The sequence below is a fragment of the Condylura cristata genome, unplaced genomic scaffold (genome assembly GCF_000260355.1).
Source record: "Condylura cristata isolate star-nosed mole 26May11 unplaced genomic scaffold, ConCri1.0 scaffold00019, whole genome shotgun sequence".
Lineage (NCBI taxonomy): Eukaryota > Metazoa > Chordata > Mammalia > Eulipotyphla > Talpidae > Condylura > Condylura cristata.
In genome coordinates, this window is record NW_004567120.1 from 25,480,536 (window position 1) to 25,503,447 (window position 22,912).

The 22,912-nt window shown below is 41.9% G+C and overlaps 1 protein-coding gene across 4 annotated transcripts in view; it reads left to right on the forward strand.

Moving 5' to 3' along the window:
* The window catches only part of GRIA3 (glutamate receptor, ionotropic, AMPA 3), a 257,603-nt gene that overhangs the window by 1,664 nt on the left and 233,027 nt on the right, over positions 1-22,912 (forward strand). For all 4 annotated transcript variants that reach the window (XM_004685771.2, XM_012727148.1, XM_012727149.1 and 1 more), the window contains one exon: positions 35-193. In XM_004685771.2, the coding sequence (XP_004685828.1) occupies positions 35-193 (159 nt within the window). The remainder of the gene's footprint in view (positions 1-34; positions 194-22,912) is intronic.

The window sequence follows — 22,912 nt, forward strand, 5'->3', positions numbered from 1 at the left end:
CCACAAGCCAAATGTCGGTTCCCTTTGCTTGTAGGTGGACTTTTCATGAGAAACACGGTGCAGGAACACAGCGCTTTCCGCTTTGCCGTGCAGTTATACAACACCAACCAGAACACCACCGAGAAGCCCTTCCATTTGAATTACCACGTAGATCACTTGGATTCCTCCAATAGTTTTTCTGTGACTAATGCTTGTAAGTAGATCTGCTTTTCCTCCCTTTGGGACCTCATGGATCTCATTGGCATTTTGCGTGTGAGACTTGGGGTCTGCGGTGTGTGATGGGGTGACTGTCTCAGAAGACATTTTAGGGGCTCTGGTCAATCCAGGTTTCCTGCGGCATAGATCAACTCCGGAGGGTCTTGCTGAAGGGCTTAAGGCAGGGCACGAAACTCTGTCATGTATAATGTTGGATGCAAAAGTTTTATTTTCCTCCCTGCTAAACTGGTGTTCCCTCCTACACACTGTTTTTTCTTGGGGGGGTGGGGGGGTGGGTAAAAAAATCATGTCTGTTCAAGGAAATTTGTTCAGATGGGATTTTTTTAAAGAGTCTCTTGGATGGAGTCAGTTTAGACTGTCCATTACTTGACAATTACAGCTAGTGCCTGGATGCAGGAAGCTGAATTTGACAATTGCCTAAGGTTTCTGAGCCATAAGAGAAATTCTGCAAACAAATGACCTTGAGGAATATATCAGGCTGGGCTCCCTGGCCTCTTTCTAGGCTAGTGTATCACCTTTCTTATCTAGAGAGCTCGGATAGGAACCTGTAAGACAGCAGACTGATTGCAAGTGACTGAACACCTGGCAAACTGGGAGAAGCCACAGCTCTGGTGACTTTTCGGAAGCTACTTCTGGCTTCTCTTCTGTCTCTGCTAGTGATCACCCCCTCGTTGTTAAGGACAACCCAGTTCTTAACTTAGAGCAAAAGGTGGAAGGGGGAGGCTTTTTGCAGGAAAACTGAATATCAAACGAGGAATTTCATCAGCCCCAAAGCCATTTCTGGAACACATAGTTGTGCCCTGAGCTTGTTCCTCCGGAAAGGGGACCTTTTAAGAAGTAAAATCACCCCGTACCCAAATGACTGAATAGCCAGTTAGGCACAGATTTTTCTTCAATGGAATATTTTTTGAGAAAAGCTGATAATTCTTCATCTAAGCTTGTTCCACTAAAAGTTTTCACAACAGTGAAGCTGATGATGGCATAAATATGTTTTGCTTTCATAGCTGCTGTAGTTTGTAATTTTGGGTTTTTTTTTTCTTTCACATGAAAAATATCTGTTTGCCTGGGTGAAACTTTGTTTATGACCTTCTTCAAACTCTTCTGCTACTCAGGATATGTGATTTCCAAAAACTGTTAAAAGGGTCTCCAAGGGCACAGGCTTCTTGAGTTTGAAGACTTAGGTCAAGGTGATGGAATGAAATAATTTGCAAGAAATGTGACAGTTAACCATCTTTAAAAGAATTTTAGCTGAAGGTACAGATCCTTATATGAACATGTTCTGAGATACTCTGTATTTGACATTCTTTGGCTTTCTGACATTGACAAAAATAGGAACTTATTAATTCCAGCTAAGTGTGAAAGTTACAACATGTCTGTCTATACTTTGCATCTTATTTCGGTAATTCCAGCCTGTCTCTATAACATTTACAAAACACATCTGACTCTTAATCCTGAAGCACTGTTCTCTTGTCACGTGGCTAAATCTCAAACACAGTTTCCTAAATAACAGAACAGATTTAAAACCAAATACACAAAACTACTGGAATTTATTATTATTAATTACAAACCATTTTTTTTTCAACTCACTTTAGTGTCTCTCCACTGATGAGGACCAGGAATAAGAGTGTAAATTGACTTCTCAGGAATAATGGATATCCAGGGTTTTGGTCCTGTTTTTTTGTTTGTTTGTTTGTTTGCAATGTTCAAATCAGACTGAGACCTGTCAGTCTAGTCCCTATTCAAGGAACTCTTAGAAAATGATCCTTGCCATGTGACAAGCTCAGTTTTTAGTACAGGCAATAAGTCATCCATACTGCTGTTGAGTCGTCTTAATGCCTTAACTCTCCAGGCAATGAAGCAACAATCATAGGAGAGGAGAAGAAATTGATTAACCTCTCCACCAAATCCAAGGCACTTCTACTTACAACTTACAAGGCTAGGTTACAACTGAGGAGTTTAAAGTGTGGAGTAAGTGTGGTGTGGCTCACTGGACAAGAAGAAAGATAAAACAAAAAGGTGACCTTGCCCCTAGTTATAACAAAGACACATGTACATACACACATACAAGGGAGAACTATCCAGAGACCACTGATCTGCAATAACCTGCCTGTTGCACACTTAGACTTTACAGTTCAGGAGATAGAAGAAAGCGATCATCTTCTCTGGTCCCCAAAACAGTGTTCTCTGAATGTCACAGCCATTGAATGGGGGCCAGATCTGAGAGTCCTCCCCCTACAGCTGCTGCCTGGAGCTTCCTATGAGAAGGATGACTGACTAGTCCACACAAAGTCTGAGAGTCTCTGAATGCAGAAAATAGCCCTTTCAAAGGGTCAGGGAGGCCCCGGAGGTGTGTCTCATCTCTCCCTCTGGCCTTGATTGTTCCTTTTCTCAAGGAAATGAAAATCACAGATCTCAGAGGAAGGCATCACTACCAGGTCCGTACTGGAGCCTGGCAGGTGACAGGCATCCACTCTTGCAATTGATCGCGCTATTGTACAGAGAAAACAAAACAAAACGGGGTCCTCTGACCCATCCCTCCCTGGAGACATAGGGAGAATTCATAAAAAATCCCAGATAGAGTCTAAACATAGTCACCCACCTCTCAGATCTGGTTCAGAGTGGACTAGGTGGCTAAAAAAGGGGAGACATTTCCCTATCCCTCTTCAGCTTTATTAGTTTCAGCTTCCTTTAAGACATGAATTATTTCTTCCCATTGTCTTTCCTGCACCCTCAACCCTGAGGTACGCATGCATTTGTGAGGGTAAACAAACACCCAAAGGGCCATGCCTTCTGTGTGTGTTCCTGTGTGTGTCTCCCTCTGAATCTCCCCTGTCAATGTATTCAGAGTTTTCTTGCAATGAATCTCAGACATTAGTTATTGAAAGACTCTTCTTCACCATCAACCATTTTTTTTTTTTTTTACACAACCCCCAAGAGGTTTGGTTAAGACAGACTCCAACTTCATCTTGCATCTTAAGAGACCAATAAAAGTCTCTCTGGCTTTGAAAGGTGGTTCATTTGGGATCTCAGCTCAGAGGTGAATTGAAGTTTATTGGAGAGACTCATCTGACTAGAAGCACATGTTCCCATTTCATAAGGATTAATTGAGTTTGCTGCCTTACTTTTCAATATGGCTTGCTGTCCCCCAAAGGAAGGATGAGGTGGATACTAAGGCTTCGGGGTACGTGCATTCATACACACAAGGGCCCATACAGACACAACCAACACAGTTCCAAGGAGAAGTTCCATGTCTATTCTTAAAAAAAAAAAAAAAAAAAAAAAACAATGTGACCATCCTCAGGCCTTGGGGAACGTGTAAACATACCCAGGAACTGTTGGGCCCTGCATCTGGCTTTACTGCCCGCTTCCTCAGGAGATGCCTCCGATTCCCTTGAAGCCCCTCCTGCGTCTTGCTGCTGTGCGCTTGCTGTGCATTCCACACTGCATCACCCCAGCCTCTGCAATGTCAGCTCATTAGCACACAGATCTCATATTCCCTCTCCGCACTGTCATTGCAAAAATTGCTGTTGTACACCTTTACAGCCAACAAATGTGCTCGTGCTTTACGCACTGTTTGCAAGAAGCAAGGAAAAGGCAAATGTAACCTTAAAGGTTATTCACCATGGAATTGTGCTCTAAACACATTGGCTTAAATAAAAATCTGTTGATGGAGGCGCAGTAGTGATGGTGGAACTGAGAGTGGGACTTGAGTCAGACTCTAATGGAGCCCCAGGCAAAATCCCTCTTGCTGGCTAAATCTTAACTCATCAGCTGCAAATTTGTATTCCATTAAATTTTTTTGAACCGTTTGAAATGTACCTGCTAACTGAGAGCACGCTCCTTTCATAACTGAGCGCATTTTGCTACCAAGTATACTTAGCCGAGACAGGTTTCTGTCTTTGGCCCACAGAGTCACAATCTAATTATCTAGTTATTCTAATTGCCAGGATCCATTTAACTGCTTAGTTCCATTTGGGAAGCAAATGGCTTTCCCTGCTCCTATTCTCTGCTCTTTGGTGGGTTCGGTTTGGCTGGATTTTATGTTTGTCCCTCTCAAGTCATCTCTGGAACCCAGGCAAAGACCTGCTCTACCATGGCCCCTGCCTCCAGCGGGGCTCACACACTACCCACCTCTTCTACCCAGTTTCACCGCCCACGCTCACTCCGTCTTTGCGCCTTTGCTTCCTCTTCCCCTGTCTGCTGGTCTGTCTTCAGTGAGCTCACTGGCTTAGCTCACCTCTCAGGACCTCTGGCCAGCTGGCTTAGCCCACTGAAGCAGGGAGAGGTCGCCGACATGGTGCCAGTCAAAGATTTAAGTCACCTTCTCACGAGGTTTATTATGGCTTTTTCTAAATCTATTTTTTTATGTGGAGAGGAGGGAGGAAGGTGATGCTGTTCATTTGGGCCATAAAAATAGATGGCAATCAGCAGGCTGTGAAGGCGAGCTTCCAGCAAGGTGTCTTCCCTCCCCTAGAAGGCATCTTCCAGTTGATATACGAAGGGAGTGTGTGTTGGGGAACAGGGGTTCCAGGGCAACAAGATAGGCTTGAGGGGAAGGAACAAAGAACTATTTGGTTCTCTATGCTTACTGCAGAATGAGCCACTGTTTTCTTCCTGTCAGCAAGTTTTAACTTTTTGCCTTAAGATGAAGCTCATTTTCTATATCCACCACTTCTGCTTTGGTCAAAGGTTGTTTCCTTAATTTTTCCATTTTCCTCCCTACTTTGCAAGACTGATTGAGAAATAGTGCAAGCTGCCTAAGGTTTTTATGGTGTGTTTTCGGCTGCTGATACATTTTTAAATTTCATTACTGTGGGTGGTCAGAGTTGATTGGTTGGTTTTGTTTGAATGGATTGAAGCCACCAACCTGTCATTTTGTTTTGTTTTTTTGGTTCTCCTTTGTGGATAAGAGACTTGTCATCTTGAAACAATTGCTTAAAGGATTAAAAGATAGCATAGATTTGAAGAGTGAGCCAGAATTTGAGAAGATGGAATTCACAACTTTGGGGGGGGGGACAGAGAGGAGTAGTTCAGAAAGAAGCGTGTTTATTCAGATTATTTAATTTTGAACTTCTTAGATTGAAAGTGTAAATATACCTGAAGAACACTTCATAAAACTTTCTGTCTTCTCTGAGTTTCAAGAAAACTACCTGCATATTTTCCGTGGTCCATTTAGGAAAACTCAGTATTGACTGTGTTCTTTTGACTTTGGGTCTAATTTGATGAAATGCCCGCAGGAGGATGCAGATAAGACTCTGGGTGGGGGCTCTGGGTGTGAGTATTCCTCAGCAGGAGTGTAGGATTCCTGTAGACAAAAAGGAACTTGAGGGAGTCCCATCCTGGGGAGGCGGGGGGTGAGCTCCCAGCTAGGGCAGCTCCTGACAGGGATAAAAACGTGGCAGAGGTTAACATGGACACAACTTCTCCTCACACTTCCACCTCTTCCATTCTTGCCATTATTTTCCCCTCCTGCTCTGTTTGCCAAGCTACACGCCCTTTTGCTGGTCTATCAGTGGCCCCTGACTCTGGTATATCATCTATAATAAACCCACCTAGGGACTATTTCCTGCTCTGGACTTCTCTAGGCCTCCTTTTCCTCCATCAGACTACTGTTATTGGCTGATCCTCTTGAGGGCCTGCTAACTGTACTTTGGGGTTGATAGTTTTGTACGTCGTGACTGATAACATGGTAGTATTTGATGTATAACCAGGATCTATGGGAACCATAGTGCATTAATTTCAAGGAAAGATGATCGAATGAGGGAGGTTCTGGAAATGATGCACGGTGGCATTCCACTTTATCCAAACCCAAGTCAGCTGACCCAGGCCCTGGAAGACCTGTACAGGTCAAAGGACAAGGATGCTTCCACCTGATAGGTTCAGTATATGTACATCCAGGCAGAAGGCAGATTCAACTCACCATGTTGAAGTTAAAAATCTTTGGGGTCTGCTCTCCCTGGTGGCACAATGAGTTAAAGCACCACATTATGAAGCTCTCCGAAGCTACTGCAACACGAGTTCGATTCCAGGCCAGCGAGCTGACCCACATGGCGCGGCAGACCTCTCCTGTCTTGCCCCCTTGCTCCCCTCAGCAATGTATTTCAGTCAGTCTGCCTCTTTTGCTCCCCACTCTGTCTCTGGGGAATCCTCCCACCCACCACCCCTCTGGCCTGTACCTCAGTTCTGTATGCATAAATAAATAAATTAAAAAAAAAAAGCTTTGGGGTGACTTGGGAAATCTCCCAAATTCAGAGAGATTCATTTTATTAAGGAGGCAAATAGGTATAGTTTTTTCATGTCTATCATACCTTGAGGTTATTTTTCTTTTAGAAAATGTGTAACCTTTTATATGTACTATAAGGAAAAAAGAAGAGGTTGTGGTAGTCTAAAGGTGCTGAGGTCGATACTGGCAGGAGATGCACTCACATGGACAGCAGCAGGTCACAGAAAGGGGAAAGATGTCAAGAAAGCGGGGAAATGGAGCAAGGAGGCTGGGCCTCAGACTGAAAGCTTCTGTACTGGGATGGCAGGTGGAATGCAGGGACTAGGCATCACGGCCTGCCAAGTGCTAACTGGTAGTTCAGGACACACTTGGAAGCCCAGCCCAGCGGTGTCTCCTCGCCACTCTCTCTGTCTCTCCCTGGCCTTTCATCAGGATATATTCTGCCTCCCTCTCAGTGAAAATAACCAAGACATTCCCTTCTAGATTTTCATTTCAGCCTTGGTCAGAGAGGTGTTTATGTCCCTCAGTCTGGCCCTCCCTTCTCAGTTTCGAACTGCCATTGGCTTCTTTAGCAATTGTCAGCACAGCCATCATTTGCCCTGACTGGAGGGGCTGGAAGCGTAGATAGGAAGGAGGAGCGAAAACAAGCTGGTAAGGACCCTGATCCCTCTGGGGCATGGACTAGTCCAGAGCAGCACCTCTCAACCTTCCAGGTGCAACCGATCACCCAAGATTCTCATTGTGTAGGTCTGCAGTAACAAGCATTTGTATTTCTAGCAAGCTCCCAGGTGACGCCAGTGCTGCAGGTGGTACTCAAGCCACAGCTTGAGTGAGAATTCAGAGCAGGGACACTATGATTACCACCAAAAAAATGGCTCTCCCAGATAAGCCCTTACCCACATCCTATATATATATACCTTCTTGCCTTTCAAAGAAAATTTATAAAACATGCACTTGCACTTGGCTCATTCTGACTCGAGTGTCCCTATTATATTCCTCACAACCCTGCGTCCATCTCAGTAACGTCTGTAGGAGTGACTAGATATGTGATGAGCGCACTTGTTGAGAGTTGCTTTCTGTGGGATTTGGAATGGAGACTGGGAGACAGGCTGAGAGTAGAGGTAGCTCATGAGCCAGGATGACAGTGTCTTGGCTTCTTGCCATACCCCAGTGTGTCCCTTTTAGAAACAACCTGCCCGAGAGAACTAAGGTTGGCGTGCAGTTCCAATTGCTTCTCTGGGTCAAGGCACGCCAGAAGCGGGCATGGGGCATCTGCTCTTCAGCTGTCTGCCTCTCCTTAAACAGGGTTAGAAACAAGAAATGCAGCATAACCCAAATTCTGTCTTGTTCTCTAAGAAGCTGAATAATTGACTTCAAGGCTGGTGTCCTACACTCATTGTAAGGTAGAGGGGAGAGAAGGAAAATAGTGTCACTTTCTAACATATCTGAGTTTAGGACTGCTACAGAAAGCCATTAAAAGCTTATTTTGAGGATAGCAAATGAGACCTTATGACAAAACATTGCTCTCCAACAATCTTTCATTTGTCTAAAATACCACAAACTTTTTTTGTTACCCCACCAAAAGCCAAAGATAAAATGCAAACTTGTTATCTGAATGGGAAGAGTTAAATCCTCACTAGCCATAAACATTTCAACCAGAATTCTTTCGTGAGATTACCAGCTGTTACCTTGAAGAATCCTCAGAGGCTTTCCAAGACAGGTAAGTGACCCAGAACAAGGCACCTGCCCAAGGAAGTGGGTCGCCAAATGGATGAAGGGCATTCAGGGGTTCTGAGAATCTTGAAAATGAGAAAGAGTCCTTCAAAGACATTTCACCTATTTTGCAATGTTTATCCTCCATGAATAAACTGACAGCTTTTTTACTAAGATTTTAGTTGTTTTTAACCCTTCAGGTCACACGCCTTTAAGTCTGATGGTGGTGGGTCTTTTGTCTCAATGGTTATTTGCTATATCGACAGGCTCAGCTTACATAGTTCCCACAATCACTGTGATATTTTCACAAGTAAATTCAGTTTGTGATGGGATGGGGATGTTGAGTTCTTTAACCTTTAAAAAATGTAATCAAAAATAGATAGATCTACTTAGTTAATTACTCACTGCAGAAGAGCCCTCATCCTTACAGCTTCCCAGATAGCATCAGGTTATGAGAAATGGGTGACACCAGAAGGTACTAGAATCCATCCCGTAGAGGAGTAATTGTATGGAGGTGGGAGTGGGTCTCTCTGTGGGTAAACTTAAAATAGAAAGGTCACTGACCTCCACAGTCAATCAGAACCTGTTACAGATATTCAAATATTCTTATATCACACTAATAATACTAAAGCTACATCTTGATTAGTTTAGCACAGTGTTTCTTGAACAATTTGCCTCAGAATCACTAGAGATACTTATTAAATCTAGGGTCACATCCCAGATGTACTAAATCAGAAAGCATCAGGGTAGGCATAAGGACTCTGTGGGAGATTCTAAAACCCACTCAATTGGGAAATCACTAGTTTTGTGAGCTCTGGTACTGACTGTGTGCTGAGCATGTACTAAGCACCAGGCCTTGTACCACACACTTTCACATATTTACATCTGTAAGTGAGGTGCGGTTGATCCATGCAAGCTTTAGTGAATTTGGCTCTCAAGTTGGAAATCCAGACCTTAAAAAAACCAAGACTAAACTCAACTCATTGTGTCTGAGGTTAAACAAAGCAAAAAGGTCTTTGAGATAAGTAGAGATAAGGAAATGACTTCCATTTTGACAAAATGATTTCCTTTCTTTGCTTGTCAAATGGTGATTGGGTCTTAATCATGCTGTAATGATAGATATCACGTCAAATACCAACCCATTTGTTAAAAACAGATGTCTTACTGCCAGTTTATGTAGCATTCACTGTGTCTCCCTTGCTATCAACACATTTAAAACCTGGGCTGAAATAACAGCAATCACTACCATTCATTGAAATTGTACCATGTGGATGAGATAAGGAATGGGATATCACATGTTTTATCTCATGGGACCATCATGCCATTAGAAATAATGTACTCCCACACTCATTTTTAAAAAGAGGAATTCAAGGATGGTTCATGATATTTAAGTAACTAGCACAGGGTCATACAACCAGTTAATTAGTGAAGCCAGGATTCTACCTGAGATCTTTCTCCCTATAGAGTCTAGATTTTAATTTCAACTGGGGTTGAAATCTCAAGTCATTATAGGGACCAGGTAGAGATACAAATCTGGAAGTTGGGTCAGGTATGGAAAGGTGGGGCCTGCAGCAGTCCAAAGAGTTCATGCCCCTACCTAAAGACATTTGGAGCCAATATTTTTAACTATGTAAGACAAACAAAATATCTGCAATAGGACTTGGGGTGATATGAGGTAGAGGTGCCAGTTTCTGACATTGACCCTATACTAGTCACCTCCTTCTATTATCAAGCTGTATTATTGGTTGAGTGACACTGTTGGGTATAATAACTAGCATATAATAGGTATAATAATTAAAACAACAAGGATAAAAGCTTTTCTTAGTGAAAATTCTGTTTTGATTTCTCCTCTTAATGTGCATCAAGGTATCTCAATATGGCAGAACTTTCTCTCTAGACACACTTATGATCCAACCTACATAAACTGTATATTCAATGGCTTTTCATGGTTGAGGGCAGCTCAACTCTGTCTGACCTTCCCCAGGCAATGCTGAGGCCTACACAACAATACAAACAAGTCAAAATGCTGGTCACTAACAAGTATTCAGCAGGTCAAAAAAGATACTTCTAGGGGGTGCTGCACGAAAACCATCAGATTCTGGTACATGCAATGCCCAGGCCCACAACTGGGAGATCACTGGGTAAAGTAAGGATGTGCCAACATTCACCCAGAGTAGGAGCTTCCCATGCACACAAGACAGAATCTTACCTACTTTAGACCACAGTACAAAATAGAGATGTATAATTAGTTGTCTGGTATTGTAAAGTGACCTAACTTGTGTAATTGTCATACATAACAATTAGGTATGGTTTCTTAGATGTTAACAGCATACCATAGTTAAAATGCGGGCTATAAATTTTTTCTCCATAACCTCACTATTACTATAAAGTATATCCTCAGGAAAAAAAAAATCTGTTTCTCACTATGGAAGTTTAAGTTTCTTAAGATATTGTTTCTCATTAAAATAATGACAAGTAGGCATAAAAATAATTGGGCAGCTTGTTCTATAGGCTCAGTTAAGCCCAGCTCCTTTTCCTCTTAAGAGTTCTAACAGTGCCTTGCATGAAAGTGCTTGAACTTGAAGCAATGAAACAATATCCTAGTGGCAAGATACAACTAACTGGAATTCTCATTAGTGACTGTCACATGATTACTTACATATTAAACCAAGGGAACCATTTCTAAGAGATACCCTGTAGAAACTTGTTAGCTCTTTATAGTTTCTATTAATTTGGGAACTCCTCACCATATTTCAAGCCAGTCCACATATGTTAAATATTACTGATTTCACCAATGAGAAATCAAATATTAAGTAGCAAAGCTTGTGGTGTTCATTGGAGCTAAGGCTATCTGAAGTGCTTGTAGTTTTCCTGACTAGAATCTTTAAATGACAAATAACTATTCCTGGAAAGTCCTAGTGTATTTCGCAAAAAGGGTAATCAACCATCCCAAAGGTTTAGGTATAGACTAACCCACATACACCACACAATTTGTTATGAAGTCTTAAAAAGTAAATTGCAGAAAATACAAGATCTGGGATACCAAATGGCCCTAAGAGTCAGTAAAAGCTGTCGGGGGATTAGGTATAAAACAAAATGAGCGATGAAGCAGGAGCATAGATATCTAGGGACCAGCCTCAGCTCTGCCACCAATTGCCTGAATGACTTTGAGCAAATTACTTCCATCTCTGGTAATAGTTTTTTTTTTTTTTTTCAAATTATGTTTATCGAGGTCAAGTAGATTTATGTCTTTGAATCTGCTCCTGGTCAAACCTCTATACATATAGTTTTATCATTCGTAAAATGGGGAGACTCTTCTGGATGATCTCCGAAGAGGCTGCTATTTTTGACACTTGTCCAATTTCTACTACCTCCCCTTGTAGTATTGTAGTAGGTCACACTTTATTTCTTACTGAAGCAAAGTGATTAAAAATGAAGTTTATCAAATTATTCTTCTACCTCTACAAAGTCCTCTTCATAATTGTCCATTTTGTGCTTTAAAGCCTACGATGAGGACACGAAGTCCTTGAAACCAAAGGACAATGCTTCCAGCCTTTATGCCTTATCCCTGCCCATCTCAAACCTTCTACTCACTAGCTGTGAGATCTTGGGGCAACTTACTTAACTTCATTCATTGTGCCTCAGATTGTCCAGTTACAAAGAGGGACTAATGATGGTCTTCACCTCAGAGTTGTTGAGAATTTTTAAAAGGTAATTTAAAAATCCAGATCAAATATTTAGCATAGTACCTAACAATACTGGATATGATTAACATCATTATTAGGTTCCAATCTTTTCAGCTTTTTATCCTAAAAACAGACACCTAGTTTCATTGGGGAAGTAAAATCACTTGCCACTTTTAGGAACAGATTTCTTTCCTGTCTTCTGAGCCTTTCTGTAGTTCTTAATTCTTCCCCAATCTCAAAGGATTTTCTTCCTGCCAAGAAACTCACTAGACCACCCCTCAGATTACCAGTTCACCAACTTGACCACCTGCTTCTCACCCACACTTCCATATTTACCCACCCAGTTCCTAATTTGTCTTTTGTGAGTAAGAGCTACTCAGGTACAATATGGTGAAAGAATTCAGAGACACACTGTAATATAAGGACCACTGGCTCAAGGGAAGACCTAGATTCTTCTTTCCCAAACAAAACAGTGTTCATCTCAAATTCCATCAGCTTCCAATCAGAAAATGAGTCATCATTTCTTGCTTTTGTTGCTCCATTATCCAAAAAGTACAGGAAACTCTCCTGAATTCCGAAAGGCCAACCAGTCATGTACGTGTCTTCTTATGGTTGATTCAGAGGAAAACACTCAGGCAGAGCACCCAGCCTGAGAGCCTCTTTTGGAAATGGAGCCTTTTCTAGGGAAAGCAACAAGGAACCCAGGCCTTCCTGGAAGAAGTCCCTTTATTTCTTTAAGTACTACAACACCATTAGTGAGGGGAATTTCTCCATGAACCTAGCATCAAGAGCCCAGGGAACTGAGGAAAGAGGCATTCCACCCTGCCCAGTATTCTCTAGAGAAAGCATTTCCCTGATATGTACATATTATCTGTAGCTTCCTCTACACTTCTTAGTAATGCTTAGCATCTGATAACCCCTTTTAGTCTCTTGTCATCAACTCAACAGAATCTGCTTGTGGCATACATCTGACTCTAATCAACCCTTTGACTAAATATCACACCCATTTATACAAATCCTGATTTGTACAAGAACTAAGGGTGTCCTTTGACTTCCTACTTTATTGCTATTGCCCACTCTTCACTCTAATGTCTGTAGATATATAGAACATGAGGACAAGAAAACACTGGAGGAAGTTGAACTTTTGTCATGGGTAAAAAGGCCTGGACTACCTCCTTCTTTGTATACTCACTCCTGGACTTCGGTTTTTGTATGTAACTCTCTGGTGCAACAGGTTGTTGCCTACTCACAGGCTGTTTTTTAACTTAGATTGGGAGCAACTGGGGGCAAAGAATGTCTCTAAAATGGACTGTTTACATTTGAATCCTGGTTCTGTCTCTTACTAGTTACATGACCGTAGGCAAATTTCTTAACTTTTTGAGCCTCCATTTATTCATCTGTAAAATGAAGATGAATATAATAATAACTATCTTATAAAGTTGTGATGAATATTAAGTGTGATCATCCATATCAATATTTACCATGGTGACAGGCATATAGTAAGTGCTTAATAAATAAATCTTATAAATAGCTACTATGAACACAGAGTAGTAAAGAAACAATTGGAGAGGAGTAGAATTAGTTCAAACCAAACCGTTTGGTTTGGAAGAGATACTTCCTATCTGTGACCATCTCTGAAGCTCTTCGGTCTACCTTATGCCATGTGTGAATCTGTAGCTGGCATCAGGTCAGACGAAGTCATTATGAGTATTCCCAGTGCTGTCTCAGACATAAGAGATCTACTTTGGGTCAAATCAAAGAAGAAAGAAAGAATTGACATGACATCTCTGGAAGTCAGGCCATACACACACCCCCGGGCTCAATCATTCCAGCTGTGAATGGGATTGTCTAGAAGGACATGGTCCCCTCAGATTTTTTTCTCTGAACTAGATACGGTGTGGATAAGCCCTATGGACACTAATATTACCATCTTGACACTTCTTGTTTGAAGCAAAGAATAACTTTTCTTTAAAAAGTTGAAAGCGAGAGGATAGAAAAGTGAATCTTGGAATCTTCATTTAGATAAGGAAAATGTGGTGCCAGATGAACTCTCCCAGTCATTTTTCTGAATTCTTTTAATTAAGGGTGATATGTGATGGAAGTTTAGGGCACATCAGTTTGAGTGGATAGATTTTCTTCTTTTGATGTTGCTTTCCTATGTCAAACCAAAAATAGAAAAGAAAGGAGATATGGAAAAGGTTAAAAGAGAAACCTTGCTAATGTGATTTTCCGGCATTTCAGTCTCCAGTCTCTCCAGAGGAAAGGTTAACTAGCCGATCCCACAAGAGTTGGTAGGAAAAAATCCTGTGGAGGACTACCAGGCAATGCAGTCTTTTTCCTGCCCTCTCTTGCTTTGTTATCTGGAGCTGATAGACCAGCCTGCAGTCTCCAGTAGGCCCAAACCTGAGTGAAAAGTGAAGGCAATTTCTTCTTTCATGTCCCCAAATACCCTCGCATCACTTCCTCTTCTCATTTCCTACACAGACCCATGGCTGTTGTCTCGGGGGATCACTTGTCTCTTTTTCTCCTCAGAGGAGGAAACTGAGGGACAGGGAGGGTAAGTGACTTGCCCACAGTCACACAGCTGGTAGATGCCTGAGCGGGGATTATAATGTCAGTCTCTTAACTCTTGGCAATTCTCTGTCTGTCCAACAGAATCCTTCTTCTTTTAGCTTTCACTACTCTACAGTGGTATTATTTATGAAAATAAAGACAGCCCTGCCTTTTTAAAATAGGCAGAAGGAAAGAAGTATAAACCTGCAGCAAGTGAATTAGAAATGTAATAAAGCATGAATTTCAGGGACCACAGTCAATGGTATATTTCAGTTAGTGCCTTCAATGTTAACCTGTCATTTTACTAACCACTGATTTATAGTCACATATGAGATAAACAAAGTCCCAAAGTCCAGTTATAGATCACAGTCTCCTGGAGGCCAACTACCTCATTTTGTGGATGAAGAAAGTGAGGCCAAGAAAGACAAAATATTTGCCAAAGGTGATGCAACACAATTCTGTAGTGGCAGAAACAAGATGAGAATCTAGACTGCCAGATTCTCGGAGGAGGGTCTGTACACCAGGTTTTGCAGCTTGACCAGAAGAGCTTTGTCCCAAAGCAACCAACACTACAGCTTTCATTATTACCTATCTTCAGCTACCACTTATTCTCTAACTATTGTGTGTACAGAAGTCATATTCCCCCAACTAGATTCTTCAAGTATAGGACAATTTCTATGATTATAGAAGTGAAAATATAAAATTAATTCAATCTCTTTAAAAAAAAATAACTGGGCCTCCCTGGTGGTACAGGGGTTAAATTTCACTGCTATCAGGCTATCGCCAGCCACTGAGGCATAAGTTTGACACCCCCCCCCCTTCAGGGAGCTAACCCACATGGTGCAGCAAACTTCTCCTGTTAATCCTCTCACCCCTTGCACCTCCTACCTGCACCCCACAGTCCTTATATGTGTAAATAAATAAAATACTTTTTTAAAATGTAGATTAAAAAAATTATCCAAGGAAAGTAAAAGTACCCAAAGCTGGAGTTTACCATATAGAGAGACTTGTATACTGCCTTTTATTTTAAAGTATATTGGGACCATTTTTCCCAATGCCTTGAATGTTCTTTGGTAATTTTATTTTTAGACACCTATGAATTATTGTATCACACAGTGAATTTATGACATGTACATGTAATCATTTATATATGCATTACCAAATTTTATGCATTTAGATAGATAGCCGATTCACTGAGGTTAACAATTACACCTCAACTTCCTGTCATATCTGCACCTTACCACAAATCCACACACTCTTAATAAATCCTTGCTGACTGAATAGTTGCATTGACTCTTCTGGAATGCTTACTGTTCTTCCTCCAGATTAGACAACCCAAGTAAAAGTTGACTTTCCGTTCTCTTTACCGTACATGTTGTAGAACTCAAGGCAGGCAGTATAGCAATGGTAGTGTGCTCAGAAGTAAGGCTCTCTGGGTTCAAATTCTGGTTCCATCACTTCCTAGAAAAGCCATGGCTAAGGCACTCAACCCCACTGAGCCCCACTTTTTCTGTCAGACAAATAAGAAGCAGCGGCCACCTCAGAAATTTGTAGTAAAAATTAAATGATAAAAATTGTGGAAAGTGCTTGGGATATAGTAAACACTCACCAAATATTTGTAGCCATATTAACATATTCTGGTTCTATCTCTGCTATTATCTAGTCCTTGCATGAGTTGTTTTACAGGTCTGGGTCTTAATTTCTTCATCCATGAAATGGGGATAAGAATGCCTGAATTGTGTACTTACACAAATTCTAATGAACATCAATAAGAGAGTGAATTCAAAACTATGAAGTATCTTAAGTATGTGAAGTCAAATGTAATCCATGATTGTCATAAGTAGAACTGAAGCTGCAGAGGGTACAAGAGACAAGACTCAGTATCCTGAGCCCGGAAGCTTCTTTGCTTGTGAAATTAAATGCCTGGTATGAAAAATATAAACTACAACAGACAGAAGAGACCTCAGAGACCATCTTAGCACAACATCTAGTGTTTTATACAAGAAAAGGGGATTCAGACAAGACAGAGCTTGGGGGAAACAAAGCCAGACACAGAAACGGGCTAGAACTCTAGTCTCCAAATTCCCTGAGCAGAGTCCTAAAGAAGCCACTGCTGTTCTTTATTTATTGAACTTTGTCTAAGAGGAGATAAGGCAAAAATCCAGTTATTTGTAGAATCCATGTGGGAAGGAGCCGACTCATTGGGCTTTATTATGAGGACATCCCATAGTGTAGTTCTACTGTATTTTTAAATGCCAGCCTCCTTCTAAGCAGAGGAGGGGGTTTCAGTTAGGTGGGGTAAGCTCTCTCAGACTTGACAAGTTTCTCCAGACACTTCTGTTGTCCCCAGCAATGACCACTGCAGCAGATGGTCTTTCTTTGATTGTTAATATTTATCTTTGCAGTCAGTCTTCCGTTGTGTGTTTTTGGAGAACTTAGCAAAGCAGATGAAATAGCCAGTTGCTTAAAAATACAACTGCCAATTGTTCGAAGGAAGTAAAGTGATTACAGCCAAGGACTATCTGCCTTCCCACAGCATGCATACAGCCCACACCAAGCAAGAGCAGGACCGCCGATGGCAGCCCAGGTAGTGTCGCATCCCCTGAATTATGTCCCTCCAGGTACACAGTAAATATATGTGTTGAATACTTCATCTTTACACAGTTTTATCTGAGAGCACATAAACACTTCCATCTGACAACCTTTTCAAGTTCAGCACCACAGAAGGTTATTTTAAAAAGAAACAAGAAAGGAGATTTTCAATAGCAGGCTCCAAAGGTGACTAAAAATGCCATCCAACAAGGCATCCAGTTAAGAAATGTAGTGTGAAACGTGTTAATACGATCAACCCAAATGAGGTCTCACTATTCTTAGCTCCAAAATTTTGGCTGTCTTCCCCAGGGCCATTGCGGACGAGACAGAGTCCATCAAGGCTTACCCCACCCTCAACAGTGCCTTCTTCCTGCCTCTCCTTACTTGAGGGAGACCCTTACCACCAGAGGCAGTTCACCCTCACCTTATTAGCGACACAGCTCCAGCAGAGAAGGACTCTGCCTTGGCCAGGAAACATTGTGGGAAGGGGAAGAAAGCAAAGCTTTCTATCATGCTGCGTAGACCTGTGGTTGCTCTGCCTAAAATATTCACCACGTGAGGGCCAGCTCAAATTGGGCCTCTTGTGTCGCGAGTAAGTGACCACAGTGTGAAATCATCACGACTGATAGAAAGGAGAAACGACCTTGGTCACCAAGCCCTGTTATATAGAACAAGGGACTCCCCTAGAAGCTGGGAAGGAACAAATTTCAGGCTAGTCAAAGGCTGGCCTACTTTGCACAGTGGGAAATAAACATATGGAACCTCTTAGTCCAGAGTTGGTGCCAACTGAAAATATAAATATAGACAAGGTTCAATACTTGCATGCTGTTTAAGGACATCTTACTTTTTTTATTATTATAGAGGTAACATTGGTTTACAACACTGTATGTGATTCAGGGCAACAGGCTCACACTTCGTCAAAGGAACATTGCCAGGCCCCAGCCTGCACCAGACCACCCGGTCTCTTTACTCAAGACCATCAGGCCCCTCCCCCTGTTTGAGGACATCTTTATTTTTTTTTTCACATGCTATATAGCCTTTAAGTAAATTTAGTAAAGCATTACATAAATAAATGACACATATATGAAATAACATTAAAAACAACAAAATACCACCATACAAAGTAAACATACTTGTGTAGGTAAAGAAAAAGAATTAACAAAAGCCTCGAAAGAGACACAACAAAGTTATGATGCTTTCTACCTCTTGAGTTATAGAATATAGATGAATAACAAACTAGACTGAACATTAACCTGTAATATTTTTCCATTCTTAAAAAAGAATTTGAACTGAAAGTTTAAAGTGCCAATGCCTGCATAGACTTTTAGCTACTATTCTCTTTAAATTTCTTCTAATTTTGAGGACATTTTTAAACCTCTGAGCTCATAATCTGAGCACTTTCAGATCCTCTGATCGCCGCAGTCAATGAGTTCTGAAGACTGGGCCTCAGAATCCTGAGTGTGTTGTCCTGTTAAGCTAGAATAGACAAACAGGTAACATTTAGCCTTGGTTACCCCAGAGTTGCCAAAATCTCTGGCTTGTTTGGAGTTCAACTCTTCCACACGTGTACAGGAGGCAATACGTGTGGAAGGACAAGCTTGGCCCCTGCCTGCCCCACTAACAGTGTGGCTACTGCTGTCTAGGCCTTGCCTTTATCCCACTCATGAAATAAAAGCACTAGATGAGGACCCCCAAGGTCCTTATTATACAAATACATTTAATTCAGGTGATTACACAAGGTCCCCTCAGTGGGTTCTGGGAGGCTCTGCATTGCTCTCCCTCATGCTGGAGTCCAGGGCCTACAGGATGAGAGAGGATGCCCCAGCCTTCACCAAGATGTCCCAACTCAAGACTGGCTTCTATTCTGCCACGTGGCTCTCCTACGACCAGTTCCCCTACTATCCAGGCCCTGATTTCCTTGTAAAGAGGTAGAGCTGCCTCTCTACAGGGGGGTTGGTTTCGTTGCGCACAGTGGACACATGTGCATCACAAAGAGGCTGTACTATGTGGACTTTAAAGCTGGAGCTGAGCTGGGCTGAACTGCTACTTCTGCCAGATCCAGCTGTGTGACCTTCTGTGTGTTACCTGCACTCTCTGTGCTTCAGTTTTCTCATCTATGGAATGAGTCACCCCACTGCCTGTCTCGAAGGTGACTATTAGGACTGAATGAGAGAACAGACTTCAAGTGCTTAGCACCCTACCTGGCACACAGTAAATGCCATCAGCAGGGGGCATACTTCTGCACTCTCCACTAAATAGATGTTCAGTTAAATGGCGAACCCAGTGAGACACCAACTTTTAAGATGTGGAGCATTATTGGGCTTCCCAGGGCTCACAGTTCTTTGTTCTCTATAACAGTATATTTATAATTTCACAGGGACATTCTGGAAACTGCACAGGCCAGTGAGAGAGCTATTACTGGTGTCATCTAAGTTACCCTCCAAATCACACTAATTATGAGAATGCTACTTTCACCTCCCACTTGTGGGGCCAGCCGAGTCTGCGGGATCCTTCAGGGAAGCTGACAGAGAGGGAGGCTCCCAAAGGTGACTGACTCCTTCCTTCATGTGGCTCATCCACTGAGTGCTGTGCAGGGCTTTATGTTAAACAGTGAGGTGATGACAAGACCATTTCCATTAAAGTTGCCACCACTGACTCCCTTCTCAGGTGCGAACCATGAAGGGAGAACAAAGGCTCAGATGAGGATTGTGCAGCTGGAAAATGGCAGGTGAAGCCCAGACTCCTTTTAGAGACAAACTTTGTGTTCTGTCATGTGGGTGTGTGGGAGGCGCAGGAGATGTGAGGAAGGATGATGTGGAGAATCAATTCCAGTTGACTGTGGTCTAGTGTATCCCCTTTGACCTGGAAACCCCCAGCTCCTCCTGTTACACAGGTTACCTAGCCCTCACTCTTTGGGGAGAAAAACCCTAGTAATTAATTGAGGTGCATAGTAAGAAAAATAAAACTGCATTTTTACAAACCTTAATTTCTGGATTAATAAAAGATTTGGGCTGTCAAATCTTTTTAGATCCAATCTGTTTTGACAATATTATTTTGATCCAAATATAAGAAGGAAACCTGGCCTCATCCAGATATGAAGATGAAAATAGGCTTAAAAAACATCATTGTATATATTGTGGAAACTTTTCTAACATTATATCTGAACTTTCTCAGAGATATAATAAAGATTGATTGCAATGTGGATCTGAAAAAGGTCGGGGGCAGATGTTGTGAGGGAGAGAAGGGATCTACAGACCTGTACTGGCTGGGAGCACACATGGGTGGAGGCTTCTGGAACACCCACTTTGCAGTAAAGGAAGCAAGGCAAAGATTATTACTGTGCCCATTTTACAAATACAAGAACTGAGGTTCTGAGAAATTACACTTTCTTCCCAGTAAGTGGTGGGGGTCGGACGCAACCCCGCCTTTAATCCTGTGCCTTTTCCCACTCACAGGGTGTTTTCATCTAGCCAGGATTGTAGAGGAACGAGTGCTTCCATCTGAGCTAGTTTTCCAGATAATTGAAACACACATCTTTCAGCCATGCAAATGCTATTTTTATTTTAACTGTTTTTGAAGAAAAACTTTCTACAATCCATCCCACACCTCCACGCCTTATTATACAGAGAATACAGATTACTGTGCTTTTAATCTTCTATTTTCATAGCCTGCTATCTCTTCTCTCACTGTGAGGCTGACAATATTCAATAATTCCTAGGTTACTGAAGATAACATTAGAAAATGGGGTGTTTCTAGAGCAGGCATACTGAAATGCGACAGCAGAGAGTGAGGGAAAGGCGTGCAGAACTGTCAGCCATGAAGGTACAGCAGTCGGAGGCTATTTAGCTCAGGGGCAAACAGGTCTGGAGGCAAAATAGCCCCTTGGATAGCACAGAAACCACACAATTGGACTTCCCAACGAAGACCCAGAATCATCAACAGAAAATTGAATTGTGTGGATTCTATTGCCCTGGTACACCATGAGAAAGGGGTGTTTGGAAAGGTCCAGTTCAGCTGGGAGGATTTTTTTTCCACAGATATTGTCTACAATAGCCTGTGCATTGTGAAAATAAACGCAGGCTTTTAGACCGTTTATTACTGTCTTCAAACCCTCCATACACAATGCAACCTCTTATTGTTTGGATCCAGAGCAGACCACTCCCAACACCTCTGCTCTGCTCTGTTTTAAAAATCAGGGAAGGAATAAATAAATAAATCTTTAAAAAAAAAAAATCAGGGAAGGGGCTTCCATTTTAGAAAGCTTTCCATCTCAAATGGCACCCGTGTTGGTGTGTTTAAAGGGGCAAATCTTCACTGATCTGGAAAACGCACTCCACGAGAGATGCATGGCTAACTACTGTGTGTTTCGCCTGTCACTTCCCTTTCCGTGGCCCACCTGTAATTTCCAAGGGAAAAATCCCTATCAGCAAACCCACCCAGATCGCTCTCCAATTGGCCTGCTGCAATTACTTAGATCATCCCAAGTTCCAATCAGAATGGGCGCTGCTTTGCCTTCTTCATCTCTGTCTCCTCTGATCCGGCAAAGTTTCCCATCTTTCATCCTGTCACTTAGCTAATGGTGTGTGTCCTTCTTGCATACATTCCAGAGTCACTGGCTTTTCTCACTAGTGGAGTCATCAGTGAGATGCTCGGCAGATGGCTCACTGGCGGAGGTTCTTGTCCCCTTACTGCAGCAATCTGTTGTTCTAAATCAAAATGTTAATGAAAAATAAAAGAACGCGGTGCCAATGTCTGTCTGATTTAAATTAATATAGAGTCATACCTTTTGAGGCAGGTTTTATTGGCACAAGTTTCTCCATACGGGCTACCCATATTGAGTTTTTTTTTTTTTCCTTCTCTTTCTCTCTAATTAAAATTAAGCACTTTCATTTATCTGAGTCTCTTTGGTGCCCCCAACCTGTTCTTTTTAATAACAACAAAGGCCTAACAAATAGTTGATTTCAGTGTTCCAGGGAATGGCATCTCACCTGGCAGAACATAATTTTGAGAGATATTATATGTGATGTCTAATTATAAACATCCTTTGATTAGATGCTGTTTTCAATACTGGAATGACATGTTTACTAAATGCTTCGAGTGCAGCTCTAAGTTAGGCATGTAGTTATTGAAATCTCTTTCAATCCATTTGTTTTAAAACTGCTGGCAAAATCATTGCTAATTTGCTACTTTATTTGCAAGAGCCCTTCACTTTCCATGTACTCAGCACAGTATTTATTTCTGCTGCAGCAACGGGACCACTCCCCTCTTTGGAGAAAATGTGTGTGTGTCTGCAAGCTTATCTATGCCAGGCAAAATTTGAACTTCAGTTTTGAGAGGCAGGGTTCACAATGATTTTGATACACTGGGGTAAGTGGAAATCACACCAGTATTTTAATTTTCCAAAATTCTATGAACCAAAAGTACAGCAGTTTTAAGCTGCAGAAGACCACGCCTTCATTTGTTCTTCCTGTGGCTGTGTGCTAAGATCCTGTGAGGCACAGTACTGGGAATAATAAGAGTGAACACAGTGCTTCCCGCAAGTGGTGTCCTTCTAAGTGATTTGCATTTATTTACGCTTTCAATCATCAGAGTAACCTTATGACTTAGGTCTGTTTCACAGATGAGGAAACTGAGGCATAGAGAGGTTAAGTAACTTGCATAATGTACAACTCATAAGTGACAGAGCTAGTGATGAACACGGGTAGACTGGTCCAGAATCTTCCCTGTTAACCTGCATATACCATTCTGTACAGGAGACACCACAAATTCCAATCTCCTCGGAAGTATGCCATTGTTTTCTTTCGGATCTGTAGGAGGTTTTCTTTGCTGAAACCACCGTGCAAGTCTAAAGTAGGCTTCTACTTCAGCAGGGTTTGCTCCTTGCTAAAATGCATGTGCTATTTGCATGTGTCACTGCCATTCACAGGAA